General features: G+C 40.5%; 1 protein-coding gene and 1 pseudogene across 2 annotated transcripts in view; both read right to left on the bottom strand.

Annotated features, from left to right (window-relative positions):
- Positions 1 to 521: 521 nt before the first annotated feature.
- The window catches only part of LOC146405582 (uncharacterized), a 22,236-nt gene continuing 4,321 nt past the window's right edge, over positions 522 to 18,436 (bottom strand). The window contains exon 2 of the mRNA XM_085011719.1: positions 522 to 666. Within this exon, the coding sequence (XP_084867845.1) occupies positions 653 to 666 (14 nt within the window). The 3' untranslated portion in view covers positions 522 to 652. The remainder of the gene's footprint in view (positions 667 to 18,436) is intronic.
- On the bottom strand, positions 5,528 to 15,814 carry LOC100627645 (large ribosomal subunit protein eL29 pseudogene; annotated as a pseudogene). Its single transcript, XR_014836645.1, has 3 exons — positions 15,758 to 15,814; positions 11,965 to 12,046; positions 5,528 to 6,172 (listed from the first exon to the last, which is right to left on the bottom strand). The product of XR_014836645.1 is annotated as a large ribosomal subunit protein eL29 pseudogene (transcript).

The raw sequence follows: 18,436 nt of genomic DNA, 5'->3' as shown, positions 1-18,436 counted from the left end.
ACAGACATAAAAGAAGAAAATGATGGGAATACAATAACAGTGGGAAACTTTAACACCCCACTCACATCAATGGATAGATCCACTAGACAGAAAATCACTAAGACACAGAGACCTTAAATGACACAATAGAACAGTTAGACTTCATCAACATTTTCAGTATATTATATCCCCCCCCTAAAAAAAAACAAAAAACAGAATATACATTCTTTTCAAGTGCACATGGAAGATTCTCAAGGACTGACCACATACTGGGGCAAAAAACTAACCTCAACAAATTTAAAAGTATAGAAATTATTTCTAGTATCTTCTCTGGCCACAACAGCATGAAACTAGAAATCAACCACAGGAAAAGAAATGAGAAAAAACTGACTACATGGAGACTAAACATCCTACTAAAAAACCATTGGGTCAATGAGGAAATCAAAAGGGAAATTACAAAATACCTCAAGACTGGAGTTTCCAGTTGTGGCGCAGCAGAAACGAATCTCCATGAGGATGTGGGTTCAATCCCTGGCCTCGCTCCTTGGGTTGGAGATACAGCATTGTCACGAGCTGTGGTGTAGAGTGCAGATGCAGCTAGGATACTGTGTTGCTATGGCCATGGCTCAGGCCAGCAGCTGTAGCTCTGATTCATCCCTTAGCCTTCCACATGCTATGGGTGCAGGCCTAAAAAGCAAGCAAGCAAACAAACAAACAAAAAACTTGGAGACAAATGATAATGAAAACACAACCATTCAAAATCTAGGGGATGCCCCAAAAGCAGTTCTAAGAGGGAAGTTCATAGCAATATAGGCCTTCCTCAGAAAAGAAGAAAAATCTCAAATCAACAACTTAAACTACCATCTAAAAGAATTAGAAAAAGAAGAACAAACAAAACCTAAAGTCAGCAGAAGGAAGGAAATCATAAACATCAGAGAGGAAATCAATGAAATAGAGATTCAAAAAACAGGATTGAGAAAAATCAATAAAATCAAGAGCTGGTTCTTTGAAGGGGTAAACAAAATTGACAAACCTCTGGCTAGACTCACCAAGAGAGAAAGAACCCACATAAACAAGAAATAAAAAAGGAGAAATCTCAATGGATACTGTAGAAATAGAGAGAGAGAGAGAGAGAGAGGGAGAGAATATTATGAACAATTATATGCCAACAAATTTGACAACCTAGAAGAAATGGATAACTTTCTAGAGACATACAGTCCGCCTAAACTGAATCAAGAAGAAACTGATCAACTGAACAGACCAATTACTAGAAATGAAATTGAATATGTAATAAAAACACTCCCTAGAAACACAGGGCCAGGACCAGATGGCTTCATAAGAGAATTCTACCAAACATACAAAGTAGAACTTATACCCATCCTTCTTAAAACTTTTCCAAAAGGTTGAAGAAGAAGGAACACTCCCAAAGACATTCTATGAAGCTACCACTACCCTAATACCAAAACCAAAGATACAACTAAAAAAGAAAACTATAGGCCAATATCTTTGATGAATATAAATATAAAAATTCTCAACAATATTTCAGCCGATTCCAACAACATAAAAAATATCATACACCATGACCATGTGGGATTCATCCCAAGTTCACAAGGATGGGTCAACATATTCAATGTAATACATAAAATTAAGAAAAGAAAAAGTCCAAAATCACATGATCATCTCAAAATATGTGGAAAAACATTTGACAAAATTCAACATCGATTCATGATAAAAACTCTTACCAAAGTGGGTATAGAGGGAACATACCTTTACATAATAAAAGCCATTTATGACAAACACACAGCCAATATAATAGTCAATGGAGAAAAGCTGAAAGCCTTCCTGCTAAAATCTGGAACAAGACAAGGATGCCTACTCTCACCACTTTTTATTCAACATAGTATTGGAAGTCCTAGCCATAGCAATCAGACAAAAAATAGAAATAAAATACGTCCAAATTGGAAGAGAAGAGGTAAAACTGTCACTCTATGCAGATGACATGATCCTATATATAGAAAACCTTAAGGACTTCACACAAAAACTACTCGACCTGATCAGTGAATTCAGCAAAGTAGCAGGATACAAGATTTACAGTCAGAAATCAGTTGCGTTCCTGTATACTAACAATGAAATTTAGAATAAGAATAGAAAGAATATCTTTTTAAAATTACACCAAAAAAAAAAAAAACCCAAAAGAAACCTAGGAATTAACATGACCAAGGATGTGAAAGACTTATACACTGATAACTATAAAACATTAATCAAGGAAATTAAAGAAGATTCAAAGAAATGGAAAGATATTCCATGTGCCTGGATTGGAAGAATTAATATCATTAAAATGGCCATACTACCCAAAACAATATACAGATTTTAATCACTCCCTATCAAATTACCCACGACATTTTTCACAGAACTAGAACAAATAATCCAAAAATTTATATGGAACCATAAAAGACCCAGAATTGCCAAAGAAATTCTGAAGGAAAAAAACAAGCAGGAGGCATAACTCTCCCAAACTTCAGACAATATCACAAAGCCAAAGTAATCAAGACAGTATGGTACTGGTACAAAAATAGACAAACAGACCAATAGAGAACCCATAAACAAACCCAGACACCTATGGTCAATTAATCTTCAACAAAGGAGGCAAGAATATAAAATGGGAAAAATAGTCTCTTTAGCAAGTGGTGCTGGCAAAACTAGACAACTGCATGTAAATCAATGAAATCAGAACACACTCTCACACCATGCACAAAAATAAACTCAAAATTGCTTAAAGGCTTAAACATAAGACAAGACACCAGAAAACTCCTAGAAGAGAACATAGGCAAAACATTCTCTGACATAAACCATACAAATGTTTTCTTAGGTCAGTCTCCCAAGGTGAGAGAAATAAATCAAATCAAACTTACACTCTTTTGACAGCAATGGAAAGCATAAAAAAATGAAAAGACAACCTATGGATGGCAGAAAATAGTTGCAGATGATGCAACCAACAAGGTTTAATCACCAAAATATAGATTAACTCATGCAACTCAACAACAAAGGAAACAACTCAATCAAAACAGGGCAGAAGACCTAAATAGACATTTCTCCAAAGATATACAGATGGCCAACAAGCACATGAAAAAATGCTCAACAACTACTATGGAAAACAGTATTGAGGTTCCTCAGAAAACATAGAACTATTATATATGATCCAGCAATCCCACTCCTGGGCACATGTCCAGATAAAACCTTCCCTGAAAAAGATACATGCACCCTATTTTCATAGCATCACTATTCACAATAGCTAAGACATGGAAACAATCTACTGTCCATTGATGGATAAATGGATTAAGATGTATACACCATAAAAAGAATGAAATAATGCCATTTACAGCAACATGGATGCAACTAGAGATTATCATACTAAATGAAGTCAGAAAGAAAAAGACAAATACCATATGATATCACTTATATGTGGAATCTAAAATATGGCACAAATGAACCTATCTACAAAACAGAAATAGACTCACAGACATAGAGAACTGACTTGTAGTTGCTTGTAGTTGCCAAGGGGTGGGGAGGGAGTGGGATGGATACGGAGTTTGTGTTGGCAGATGCAAACTACCACACTGAGAAAGTATTAGCAGTGAAATCCTACTGCAAAGCACAGGGAACTACAGCCAATCTCTTTGGGTAGACCATGATGAAAGATAATATAAGAAATGTAAGGTGGGAGTTCCCGTCGTGGTGCAGTAGTTAACAAATCCGACTAGGAACCATGAGGTTGCGGGTTTGATCTCTGGCCTTGCTCAGTGGGTTAGGGATCAGGTGTTGCTGTGATCTGTGGTGTAGGTTGCAGACGCGGCTCGGATCCCGAGTTGCTGTGGCTCTGGTGTAGGCTGGCGGCTACAGCTCCAATTAGACCCCTAACCTGGGAACCTCCATATGCCGCAGGAGCAGTCCTAGAAATGGCAAAAAGACAAATAAATAAATAAAATAAAAATAAATTGAAAAAGAAAAGAAATGTAAGGTGTATATATTTATGACTGGGTCACTCTGCTGTACAGCAGAAACCGATACAACATTGTAAGTCAGTTACACTTTAATAAAAAAGTAAGAAAGTCCAGGGTCTAGAGTTTGCCATTTATTAACTGTGGGCTCCTGGGCAAGTTAAAATACATTTTTACCCCTCTTATTAGCAAAACAAGGATAATGATAGTGTATCTCTTGAAGGATGACTAAGAGTATTTAATCTACTCTGTAAGCCATGGTTTGACCATAAATGGACATGAATTATTATTTACAGATGATACATGTATGCTGTATTACCTATGGACTTAAAAGTGAGCATTAATTTAATTTTCATGTAGGCTCCTCACTCCAGGCTTAAGTACCAGACTCAGTAAGATAATTTAGAATTAGACTTTTAAGGGAATTCCTAGTCTGTCTGACATAAAGGCAGTGTTACAAAGGCAGGTGAATGGATTTACCTATGAGACCACAGGCCAGGAAGATTTGCGCTGGCATGACAGAATTAACAACCCACTACTTAGTGTGATGCTTTCCCACCAAGAGACACAATCTGGTTTTTTTCATTACCCAAAGTCTTATCATTTCTTGCACCAGTGAGTACAGACCAATTAATCACCAAGGAGCAGAAATAAATGATCTCCCCTTGGGTAACTTGCTCCTTGGGTGATTTAACACTTCGTCTCTCAAGAGGAAAAGCACAGAGATGCTGGTTAGTTTACAGTTGAAATGGACCATGCTTCCTGGAATCTCAAGTTATTTGCAAAAAGGTTCATTCATCACACGCTGATGATGAACCTTCTTTGGAGGTTTGGGGGAACTTTCTTCTAATTCATGGCTCTGAATGTTGTCCTATTTCTTGAGGCATCCAGTGAAAAACTCTGATTAAACAAAATATTCTGAAAATGGGGTTTTCCATATAAGGTGAATTATCTGGGTTTAGTCTTTGCTGAACATCTATTTCACATGTTCTATTAGACTTTCTTGACTTAGCAAGTATAGCACAAAGAGCATACTTTGGATTTTTTTTGCAAGATCGGTGGGAGAGTTATTCATTCATTTTTTTCTTTTCCTTTTTTAAATTCGTTTGTTAAACCATTCATTTATTCATTCTACAAAGATTGTTTTATTACTGAGTGCTGGGCTAGGGACTAGACACACATTGGAAAAAAAGACAAAGGCAGTCTGACAGTCTAATGGGGGCCAGAAGAACCTGTGTGGAGGCTGCAACACCACCACTTAGGATCTCTGGGATCCTGGGCAAGGGATTTATTCTCTTGGACTCAATTTCTCATTAGGAAAATGGGCCCAATACCATAACATCTAGCTTTCCAGAGACAATCAAGGATTACAGAGCATGGGACACTCTAAAAACTGAAGTGCTCTATGAAGGGTCATATTATTTGATGCGTGAGAATCTTGCACTGCTTTATGAAAATCATTCTAAATGGTCCAAACATTAGATCGTTTAAAAAGAAGCCATTTCTATCGTGATTCTCTGTTGTATTCAAAACAGCATTTCTTTCTTTCTTTTTTTTTTTTTTTTGACAGATCCTGAGGCAGGTTTATTTGTACAAACAACACAGGACACCAGCCCCGTATAGACAGCAGCCCAGGAATCACACCAGTCCTTCTGTCCTCACATTGGCAGATAAACACCTCTATTGTGGAGCTTTTGTGGGGGCCTGGGCATCTTTGGGAGCCGAGGCTGGAGGAACTGGAGCTGCAGCTGTACCTTCAGCTGTGGCCTTGGCCTTGGACTGAGCCTTGGCCTGGGACTTTGGCCAGCAAAGCTTGAGGCCCTTGGCGGTGCGGGCATGAGCACGTTTCCCAAGTTTGGGGTGAGCAATGTATGCAAGTCAACTGAGCTTGTGGCTGCTACCCTTTGGGATATTAGGCTTGACCCCCTTGGGTTTTACAAGAGCCTTGATAGCTTCAGCACGTGCACTCATGGCCTTGGCGTTGTTGGCCTACATCTTCTTTAGGCCCTTCTTGTTGTGCTTCTTGGCAAAGCGCATATTCCACAGGAACTTGGAGTCCACCCCCTTAAGAGATTCATATCGTTGTGATCGGGGTTTCTTGATGCCGTTTCTGTGCCATTTTCGGGACTGATTATGCGTGGTGCACCTAGTGCTCACCCGGCTCGGCCCCAAAACAGCATTTCTTGGAGTTCCCCCTATGGCACAATGGGATCAGCAGCATTTCTGCAGTGCCAGGAAGCAGGTTTAATCCCCGGGCCTGCACAGTGGGTTAAAGGATCCGGTGTTGCCGCAGCTATGGCATTGGTTGCAACTGCGGCTGGGATCTGACCCCTGGCCTGGGAACTCCATGTGCCACAGGGTGGCCAAAAAAGAAAGAAAGAAAAAAAAAGAGCATTGATTTGGAGGAAACTATCTGGTTCAATTCTTTCCTTTTGCCAATGAGGAAACCAGGGCCTCAGGAGGTGGACCCTGTTAAAAGTAAAACTGAGGCATATTTAAAAATTTAAGAGAGTTTATTTGATTGAAAATCGATTTGAATTGAGCCACCTCCAATCTAGCAGATGGATAGGACCACTAAGGAGCTGGACAGAATGGAAGACTTTTATAGGCAGAAGGGAGCAGGAACAAGCAAGCTGTACCTGACAAAGGGCAGGCTGGATATTGCAGGGTTACTTTCCTCTAGGGGATGGCAGGGCTGTCAGACAGATGACTTAACTAGTGCTGATCAGGTGACTCCTGATCGACTGGTTTAAGATTCCATTTCTGGGAGAGCCAAAACTGTAATTAAGTTCACTTTGGTGATACGGGGCTCATTTTGGTGATATGCGGCTTGTCTTTTTTGAATAACTGGGACTAGGCCTCAGGGCACTCTTGCTCTGATCCAGTTCCTATCCCTCACACTTACGTGCTGGACCTGCAAAACCTCTGAGACTCACTGACAAAGGCTAGTAGCCTGTTACCTGATCCTGGGCTATAAAATCTCTCCACTGGCATCTGACTTCAGGAAGAAGAATATAATTATTGCTCCTTCAACCATTTCCAAGAACTGCTGATTTTTATCGTGACATTTAAGCTTGTGTAACAGGCAGAGTTCTGGCCCCCATGATCTCTGCCCTCCACTGTCATGCCTGTGATGATGTTGTTTGTATTAGGTAGCAAAAGAGACACTGTAGATATAGTCAAGGTTACTAATCAACTGGCCTTCAAATAGGGAGAATATCTTGTATTATCCAGGTGGACCCAGAATAATTAGAAGAGCCCTTAAAAGCAGAAAAGGTGGACAGAAGAGGAAAATGGACAGATGCAGCAGAAGGGGGAGTTGGAGACCCTAAGCACGAGGATTCACTGCAGCATCACTGGCTTAAAGATGAAAGGGGTCACGAGTCAAGGAAATGGAAATGACCATCTTACAACCTCAAGAACGAAACTGTCAATAACCCGAATTGAGTTTGGAAGCAGAATCTTCCTCAAAGCCTCTTTTTTCTTTTTTTTTCTTTTTTTTTTTTTGTCTTTTTGCCTTTTCTGGGGCCGCTCCCGCGGCATATGGAGGTTCCCAGGCTAGGGGTCCAATCGGAGCTGTAGCCACTGGCCTATGCCAGAGCCACAGCAACTCGGGATCCGAGCCGCATCTACAACTTAAACCACAGCTCATGGCAACGCCGGATCTTTAACCCACTGAGCAAGGGCAGGGACCGAACCCGCAACCTCATGGTTCCTAGTCGGATTCGTTAACCACTGCGCCACGACGGGAACTCCCTCTTGGAGCCTCTAGATAAGAGCACATGGACTGTATAGCCTTGGGAAGCTCTGAGAAGAGGATCCGGTTGAGCTGTTCTGTGCTGGTGCTTCTGATCCACTGTGAGATAATAAAAGTGTTTTTATTTTATTTATTTTTTGGCCATACCTGCAGCATATGGAAGTTCCCAGCCTAGGGGTAGAACTGAAGCTGCAGCTGCCAGCCTACAGCACAGCCACAGCAACATCAGATCCAAGCTGCATCTGTGACCTACACCACAGTTGACAGCAACACCAGATCCTGAACCTACCGAGCGAGGCCAGGGATCAAAGCTGCGTCCTCATGGATCCTAGTTAGGTTCGTTACCGCTGAGCCACCACGGGAACGCCTGAGTATTTTTTTTAAAGTGACATTTTAATTTTTGTGGTTGACTTTTAAAAATTCCCCATACCAGTGAAAGTAGTAAGTGCATGTGGATGCACAATCAGCATAGGACCAGAGGAAAGGCAGCAGGCCCCTGCCCCCCATTTCCAGCCCATTCTGCAGAGGCAGCCACATGGATGGTTTCTGTTTTCTGTTCTGCAGCTGTACCCCACATCTGTCAGGATTGCCTTTAGATTGTACATTCTTACTTCTCAACCTGAGATATTTCTTACTGATCTGTTGTCCAAAAGGGACATATTTTCTTGTGCTTTGCATGTTTCCTCTAAGTTCAGTATAGGAAAATGTTATATTAATCACCTTAGTAAGTTGCTTCTAGACAATTGAGGTTTTCTATGTTTGGATTCTTTAAGGAGGGAAAGCACCATTAACATTTTCCAGGAGGTTTGATACCTACTCACTGACAACATCCTTCCCATCTGTAAACCACTGTCCAATATAAAGATTTCAAACTTTAGCATAATCTGTGTATCTTAGGCTTTTAACTATAACATCACGGTTGCTCAATAGAGCCAAGAAGTTCAATGCTTCCTTTATTTCCTGCTGCATTTTTCCCCCAAATCCTTCCAGGACACACAGAGCTCCCCTAGATATTTGGACTGCAGACACTGAAGCGGGCAGGGGTGTGACTCTCCATATTTGGTGTTTAATCATAGCTGGGAAACAGACTTCCTTCCAAAGGTAAGAAACAATGTCCGAACTAAATTTTAAAAAGCAATTTGATTAGGACATTATTTTGCTTGTGTACTTCTCTTTAGTGGATAGTGTGCCAGAATGAAAGAATGGTCTTGTAAGATATTTAATCAACTATGGTTAAAGGGTAAAAACAAATTTTTTAAAAACGGTGTAATTTAATCAGTTGATTCCAGCTTCTCATTTGTCACACCTTTATCAAGCCTGTCAACATGAGGCAAAGCAAACCAAGCAATTCTCTTCTCCTCTTGTAAATTCACTGTGTAAGTGCCAGGTGGCCAGAGTTGGCTTTCCAGGGGATGCCAGAGCAGGGGACCTAGCTAATCAGGAAAGTAGAGGAGGCTCGGTAGGTCAGTGGTTAGGAACTCAACTCTAAGTAGGATAAAACCCACCGTGGGTTCTGGCTTCACCTTCTGTCTTTTAGAGTTGCTATCTGGATTAAGTGAAATGGCCATATGTAGTGTTTAGCACATGATAAGACAAAATAAATGTTAGGAATTCTCATCATTCTAATTAACTTCAAGACAAATGGGTCCCTATCCAGGAGCTCTGAGACCAACTTATACAGCGTTGTATGCAGAAGGGGCTATGGCACTGGATTGCCCGGTCTGTCCCGAGCAGACAGATGGCCCAGCTATGCCCTCTGCTTGCCAGTCTGCTGAGCACAGAAGTGGCATCATATTGCTGCAGACAGGCCAGCCCACAAATCACACTTGGCATTGCTCATCTGAATCATAAGCTTCAGGGCTATCTATCCGGCTTAAAGGCTCCATACCATGTTCACTTTTTCCTTTATTTCTTTTTCTTTTCTTTTTTCTTTCTTTCTTCTTCTTTTTTTTTTTAGGGCTCCAGCCATGACATATGGATGTTCCCAAGCTAGGGGTCAAATTGGAGCTACAGCTGCTGGCCTACAACACAGCCACAGCAATCCAGATCTGAGCCACATCTGTGACCTACACCATAGCTCATGGCAACACTGGATCCCTGACCCACTGACGGAGGCCAGAGATGGAACCCGCATCCTCATGGATACTAGTTGGATTTGTTTCCACTGTGCCACACCAGGAACTCCCCATGTTCACTTTTTCTTTTCCAATATCCTGTGTTTTTTTGTTTGTTTGTTTTGTTTTGTTTTTTAAAACTTAAAAAGCATCATATTGAGGTATGATTAACATACAAAAAGCTGTACATTTTTAACATACACAACTTAATGAGTTTGGGACTCAAGTATATATGCATGAAACCACCATTGCAAACACAACCATTCAAAATCTATGGGATGCCCCAAAAGCAATTCTTAGAGGGAAGGTTATAGCAATACAGGCCTTCCTCAGAAAAGAAGAAAAATATCGAATCAACAACCTAACCTGCCACCTAAAACAATCAGAAAGAGAAGAACAAACAAAACCTATCATCAGCAGAAGGAAGGAAATCATAAAGATAAAATCAAGATTCAAAAAATAATAGAAAAAAAAGACCAGTTACAAAATTTATAAGCCTCTGGCCAGACTCACCAAAAAGAGCAAAGAAAGAACTCGAAAAAAAATAAGAAATGAAAAAGGAGAAATCTCAATGGATACTGCAGAAACACAAAACACCATAAGAGAATACTATGAACAATTATATGCCAACAAGTTTGATAACCTAGAAGAAACGGACAACTTTCTAGAGACATACAGCCTGCCAAAACTGAATCAAAAAGAAATAGATCAATTGAACAGGCCAATTACTAGAAATGAAATTGAATATGTAATAAAAACATTCCCTACAAACCAAAGTACAGGACCAGATGGCTTCACAGGCGAATTCTATCAAACATAGAAAGAAGAACTTATACCCATCCTTCTTAAACTTTTCCAAAAGGTTTAAGAAGAAGGCACACTCCCAAAGACATTCTATGAAGCTACCATTTCCTTAATACCAAAACCAAAGTCAACACTAAAAAAGAAAACTATATGCCAATATCTTTGATGAATGTGGACACAAAATTCTCAACAAAATTTTAGTCAACCGCTTCCAAGAACATATAAAAAAAGATCATACACCATGACCATACAGGATTCATCCCAGGTTCACAAGGATGGTTCAACATATGCAAATCAGTCAACGTCATACACCACATTAACAAAACAAAGTCAAAAACCACATGATCATCTCAAAAGATGCAGAAAAAGCATTTGACAAAATCTAACATCCATTCATGATAAAAGCTCTCACCAAAGTGGGTATAGAGGGAACATTATCTTAACATAATAAAAGCCATTTATGACAAACCCACAGCAAATATAATACTCAATGGAGAAAAGCTGAAAGCCTTCCTGCCAAAATCTGGATCAAGACAAGGATGTGCACTGACTTTTATTCAAAAATAGTACTGGAAGTCTTAGACACAACAATCAGACAAAAGAAATAAAAGCTATCCAAAGTGGAAGAGAAGAGGTAAAATTGTCACTCTATGCAGATGACATGATACTATATATGGAAAACCCTAAGGACTCCACACAAAAGCTACTCCAGGGAGTTCCCACTGTAGTGCAGCAGAAATGAAGCCAACTACTATTCATGAGGATGAGGGTTCAATCCCTGGCCTTGCTCAGTGGGTCACGGATCTGATGTTGCCATGAAATGTGTTGTAGGTCACAGATGCATCTTGAATCCCATGTTGCTGTGGCTGCGGTGTAAGCTGGTGGCTATAGCTCTGATTTGACCCCTGGCCTGGAACTTCCATGTGCCATAGGTGCAGCAATTAAAAAAAAAAAAAAAAAAAAAGCTACTTGAACTGATCAATGAATTCAGCAAAGTAGCAGGATACAAGATTAACATTCAGAAATCAGTTGTATTTCTGTATGCTAACAATGAAATATTAGAAAAGGAATATAAAAATACAGTACCTTTTAAAATCATACCCCCCAAAAATGAAATACCTAGGAATAAAACTGACCAAGGAGGTGAAAGACTTATATGCTGAGCACTATAAAACATTAATTAAGGAAATTAAAGAGGATTCAAAGAAATGGAAAAGTATTCCACGCTCCTGCACTGGAAGAATTAATATAATTAAAATGGCCATACTACCCAAAGCAATCTACAGATTCAGTGCAATCCCTATCAAATTACCCATGACATTTTCCACAGGACTAGAACAAGCATCCCCAAAATTTACATGGAACCATAAAATGCCAGAATTGCCAGAGAAATCCTGAGGGAAAAAACCAAGCAGGACCTTTTAGACCTCAAGACACTATTACAAAGCTATAGCAATCAAGACAGTGTGATACTGGTACAAAAAAAGACATATGGACCAATGGAACAGGACAGAGAACCCAGAAGTAAGCCCAAATACCTATGGTCAATTAATTTGCAACAAACGAGGCAAGAATGTAAAATGAGAAAAAGTCTCTTTAGCAAGTGGTACTGGGAAAACTGGGCAGCTGGATGTAAATCAATGAAACTAGAACACATCACACCATGCGCAAAAATAAACTGAAATGGCTTAAAGACTAAATCATAGTCAAGACACCATAAAACTCACAGAAGAGCACAGAGGCAAAACATTCTCTGCCATCAGCTGAACAAATGTTTTCTTAGATCGGTCTCCCAAAGCAATAGAAATAAAAACAAAAATAAAACAATGGGACCTAATCAAACTGACAAGCTCTTGCACAACAAAGGAAATCATAAAAAAACCAAAAAGACAACCTACATAATAGGAGAAAATAGTTTCAAATGATGCAACCCAGGGCTTAATCTCCAAAATACACAAACAACTCATACAACTCAACAGCAAAAAACCAAGCAACCCAATTGAAAAATGAGCAGAAGACCTGAAGACACACTTCTACAAAGAAGACATATGGATGGCCAGTAGGCACATGAAAAAATGCTCATCATCACTAATATTAGAGAAATGCAAATCAAAGCTATAATGAGGTACCACTTCACACCAGTCAGAATGGCCAGCATTAGTAAGTCTACAAATAACAAATGCTGGAGAGGGTGTAGAAAAAAGGGAACCCTTCTACACTATTGGTGGGAATGTAAACTGGTACAACCACTATGGAAAACAGTATGGAGGTACCTCAGAAAACTAAATATAGAACTACCATATGACCCAGTAATTCCATTCCAGACAAAACCTTCATTAAAAAAGATACATGCACCCCTTTGTTCATTACAACACTATTCACAATAGCCAAGACATGGAAACAATGGTACCTATACACAATGGAAAACTACTCAGCCATAAAGAAGTACAAAATAATGCCATCTGCAGCAACATGGATGCAGTTAGACTCATACAAAGTGAAGTCAGTCAGAAAGAGAAAGATAAATACCATATAATATCACTTATATCTGGAATCTAATATCCAGCACAAATGAATTTATCCACAGGAAAGAAACAAACTCAGGGACATGGAGAACAGACTTGTCTTGCCAAAGGAAAGGAGGAAGGAGTGCTATGGACTGGGAGTTTGGGGTTAGTAGATGCAAACTATTGAATTTAGGGTGGATAACAATGAGATCCTGCTATATAGCACAGGAAAGTGTATCTAGTCACTTGTGATGAAACCTGATGGAGGATAATGTGATAAAAAGAATGTGTACATATATATATGTGTGTGTATGTATAACTGGGTCACTGCTATACAGCAGAAATTGACAGAACATCATAAATCAACTATAATAAGAGAATAAAAATCATTTAAAATCTTAAATTATATATAATTAAAAAATCTTAAATTATATATATATATATATATATATATATATATATATAAATATAACTGGGTCACTTTGCTGTATAGCAGAAATTGACAGAACTTTTTTTTTCTGTCTTTAGGGCCACACCTGCAGCATATGAGGTTCCCAAGCTAGGGGTCGAATCAGCTGTACCTGCCCACCTACATCACAGCCACAGCAACACCAGATCCGAGCTCCATCTGTAACCTACACCACAGCTCACGGCAGCGCCAGATCCTTAACCCACCGAGCAATGCCAGGGATCAAACCTGTGTTCTCAAGCTAGTCAGATTCATTTCCGTTCTGAGCCACGACGGAACTCGTCACAAGCTTTTAAATCAACTCTTAAAAAAAAAATCACTGCGACCTTGGCCATAAACATATCCATCACTTTCAAGTTTCCTCCAGCTCTATTTATTATTATAATTTTTTGATAAGAACATTTAACACAAGACCTATCCTCGAGGCAAAATTTCAAATACACAATACAGTATTGTTAACTCTGGGCACAATGCTGTGCAGTAAGTAGATCTCTGGGGACTTAATCGTCTTGAATTTTGTGCGATTCTTCTGTAATTGGTTCTTTAGCCAGAAGAGGGCACTGTTGCTTCACCCAAATTCTGCACTGTGATCCTCCATCTCTGTTCTGCACCACAGGATGCAAGGTATACATACATCCTATCCTGGAGTGTTTGTCAGGGAGGAGTTTCCTTTCTTAGGTGGGGCGAGACCTAACCTTTTGTCTGTAACAAGAAAATATATACCAAACATACTGAGACACTTTGCAATATTTGTTAAGTTCTGAAAAATTGTGTATGGCATTTAAAAAATACACAACTGAAGCAGAAAAGAAAAGTGATTAAGTGCCTGGCACACCACTGTCTGAAAAATCAGAGTGTAACTTGCTGCTCTTGCTCATTTTGGGCATCACAAGGGGCCCAGAAAAGGTGCAGAAGAAATTTACGCACAGTTTTGGGGAACCCAGGGATGTTTCCTTGCACTGTGTCAACACTGAAAGCCTCTTGGAAAAAGTCTTTGTGAAAAGCAAGGAGCTGCAATGTTGACTCTCCCATTCTGCCTATGAGGTTTCCCTTTTCCTTTCTTGGCTGGTGCTATTCTGAGCCACTTTACTATTTTTAACAAGGCCAGTTTTTAATGAGGCAATCAAGGCTTTATTTATAATCCTTGGGTGAAAAATGGCATTTGAAGAACACCCTTTCACAACACAGGGCAGTCTGTGTTGTCTTAGTTCTTTACTAGACTAACAGTCTAATAAGGGTGTCAGAAATGGAGCTCCTTTTCTGTCTGTGTTTATGTTCTTTTCCCCCTTATTCCTCTCGTGTTTCCCTATATGACTTCTTTCCATGGTTTCAGAGTTGGAAGGAGGTCTATTCGAAATGTAAGTACACTGATGGCAAGCCAAGACTACACAGTGTAGAATCACAGTGGAGGAGTTCCCTGGTGGCCTAGCTGGTTAAGGACCTGGCATTATCACTGCTGTGGCTCAGGGTGCTGCTATGATGCGGTTTCAATTCCTGGCCAGGGAACTTTGCATACTACAGGCATTGCCAAAAATAAAGAAATCACAATTGAGTGCTGGAAAAACCCGTAATGGAACTGGAGACTGATGCCTACAAGTGAATATTTTCTGGATGAAAAGTGAGTTTCTTCTGCAAGTGAATATTTTCTGGATGAATGACAAGGTGAATGAATCAGTGGACAAATAAATGAATGAAACCACAACTTCTCAGGTAATTGTGAGTATGAAAACGGATTTAGAAAACTCCATTGAATATACATAATTTTAAGTTACCATTTCTTCCTATTTCAGCTTTTCCAAATATCCTCAAATAAAGAAATAACAAGTTTTCCAGCTTCATTTGGGACTTTATAGTGACTGCTTCAAAAAATTACTTATGAAGCTAAGGGAAACTTGTGACCCATAAGATGTATGTGACTTTAAAACACAAGGAGAAACAGTGTTTCTTAAATGGGAACTTAAAAACAACACACTCACCAGCATCTCTTTCTCCCTTTTCATTCGTTCTTCCTTCTGAAATCAGCTTCCCGATTTCACCCTCCTGTCTGAGCAGAGCTCTACACAGTAAGTGAAGTGTGTGCCCACAGAATGCCGTAAAAATCCTTTGAATATTCATTCATTCAAAGGTACCAGCTCTTGGACCACAAAGGTCCCTTCTTCATGCCCAGACATGCTCAGACTTGGCATCTTGCCCTTGGAAGCAAAGCCTATAGGCCAAACAAAACCTTCATTTTCACTGCTCAGAACAAAGGTCAATTCTTTAATGTAATTACTTAGAACAAATTAAGAGTTTAGATCCAGGGACCTTGGGGCACCAGAAATCATGGACTAAAGGAGGAAAATGGTTTAAGGTACCCCTGGGCTATGAGAGGCCACACCCCACAGAGGCCCGGTGTGATTCTGACCCATAGAAGTGAGCTCTTCCTGGGCGCCTTCTACCCCTCAGCCAGATCTTCAGGGCAGGAAAAGGCAGGGGCCTGTATTCCATGGATGCTCTGTTTTGGCCTGTCTTCCAAATACAGCTAGCTGATTTTTAACAACGTGGTTTCTTAATACCTTTCCCTTTCAGCAGCTTACTGTTGTTGTTTGTGTCATTTTACTTGGCCACACCCACCGCATATGGACGTTCCCAGGGCCAAGGAGGGAATCCTAGCTGCAACTGTGACCTACGCCACAGCTGCGGCAATGTTGGATCCTTAACCTGCTGTGCCACAGGGGGCACTCCTCAGCAGCTTAATTTTTAAGGGGATGGAGAGTAAAGAACTGTTTCTCCATCATTAACTGAAGAACGGTGGTGCCAGGACAAATGAAGATACTGTTAGTAAGAGGTGGAAGGAGGCAAACGTAATTTGAATGAATTTGAGCTTTTCTTCCACAATCTGTCAACGTCCTTGGCTTGAGAGAAGCAGAGCCTCAGATAAACGCCCCTAAAGGAATATGTAAATTCATTCAAGACCGAAAATGTCCTTTAATTTAGCGCTATGGGGCAGACAGCGGAGACTTTTATTTGAGAAAGTTCCTAGGAAACAGGCATAGGGTTCAAGGAATATCATGCTCCTTAAACAGTCTACAATAGAATCATAAAAGGAACCATTACAGAGCCCTTACCTCTAGCCCAGAACCGTTCTTCATGCTTTACATATGCTAATTTATTAAGGACCCCAACAACCCTCTGAGCTAGGTACTATTGTACCGCAAACTGGGAAGCTGAGGCACCGGCCCCCGCCCTGCCCCCCCCAATCCAGCTAGTAAATGTCAAAACAGGAATTCCAGCTTGGTTTTAGACTCTCTACACTTAACTGCTAAAAATGAAATATTATGTGGATGCACAAAGGTTAGAATTTAAGTGCTAAGTGTCATTTTCTCTAAGTGGTGGGTTTACGGTTAATTTTTTCTTTTACTTTTCTGTTTTTTTTTCCCCCCAACTTTCTACTACGCATTGCTTTTGCAATCAGAGAGAAAACAATAAAAGCCTGACCCTAAAACTTATAACCTGCAACGGCTGTGAAGATCACTGTTTTGAAGGGCCGTGGAGGAGAAATAATAGAAGCAGCCGAAATGGCTTGATTTACTAATGACTGGACCTTATGGAGGAATGCTGAGGAAAGGTGCCTCAGAGATGTCCCACTGCAGTCCTGTAAGCAGCCAATAAACTATCTACCCCTGGCAATGCCACCTGGGGCTGTGGAAAGTGACAGAGTCTCAACAGAAGAATGAATTCCCCAGCTCTGATGACCCTGCATAGAGAAGATCAGCTGGATGGTGGTGCCCAACACTGAAAAGACACAAATACCCTCTCACACCCAACTTTCCATGAAATGTCATTATACCAAAGTCCACTGTATTCACACATACCAGCAAGGAGCAACTGGCACTGGAAATTTAAAAGTCACACTAGAATCCAACGGAATTCACAAAATACACGTAAAGTGATAGTACCTATTTAGGAAGCAACCAGAAATTTAAAACATGACCATGCCAATTTGGATACAATTCTAAGAATACTCTCAAAGTGTATCATGAGGTATTTAAAACAAATACAGTTAAAAAGACATAACTGCAAAAGGTGGTAAACCAAAATTTAGGCAACTATCATTTTAGACCTCTTGTTTGTCCCCAGAGAGACAAATAACCGACCAAGACAATGCTGATAACCTCCTGCATTGATTTCTTATCCTTTAAATAAATAGCCAGATTTTTTTTTTTTTTAAGTTCTTCTTTCTGAAAGAGGATTGCTGGTAGGAACTGAGGCCTCAATTTCCTAGATTTGCATCTCTGTGTTAGGATGAAGAGTTGAAGCGGGCATTGCACTGAACACTTCGGGCTCCTTCGAGAAGCAAGGACAGCTTGCCTGGCCCCTGCAGTGCTGGCAAGAGAAGGCCTGCAGCTCTCACCCTCCTCAGAACCATCTCTGTGGAACATGACCATGCAGCTCCGGCCCCTTTCCTGGGTAGCCTGCCTCCGGTAACTGAGATGGTAATGCAGCCATCTCAAAGCCTGGCTTTCTTGCCTTACCTGGGGACAACTCCACAGGGCCTTCTTCAGATCGAGAGCTCTGCCTGGGGCCCGCCGAGGCCTTGACTGAGACTCCATCCCAGCTCAACTGCAGCGGCTGCCCATCCTGCTTCCCTCACTTTCCTTCCCCAGGTGTTGATCCCAAGACGTGCGCATGCGCGTGCACATTCTGCTTCCCTCACTTTCCTTCCCCAGGTGTTGATCTCAAGGTGTGCGTGTGCGAGGCGGGGGTGGGAGGTGGGCTGGGGCACGACCTTGACACCAGGGGAGGAAGAACATACGTCTTTGACCCTC

Source organism: Sus scrofa, chromosome 2 (genome assembly GCF_054392235.1).
Source record: "Sus scrofa isolate SSC_HxYL_T2T_F1_AM1 chromosome 2, Sscrofa_HxYL_maternal_Yorkshire_Landrace_v2.0, whole genome shotgun sequence".
Taxonomy (NCBI): domain Eukaryota; kingdom Metazoa; phylum Chordata; class Mammalia; order Artiodactyla; family Suidae; genus Sus; species Sus scrofa.
Note: the sequence above shows the minus strand (reverse complement) of the source record. Positions and strands in the feature narration are given on the sequence as shown.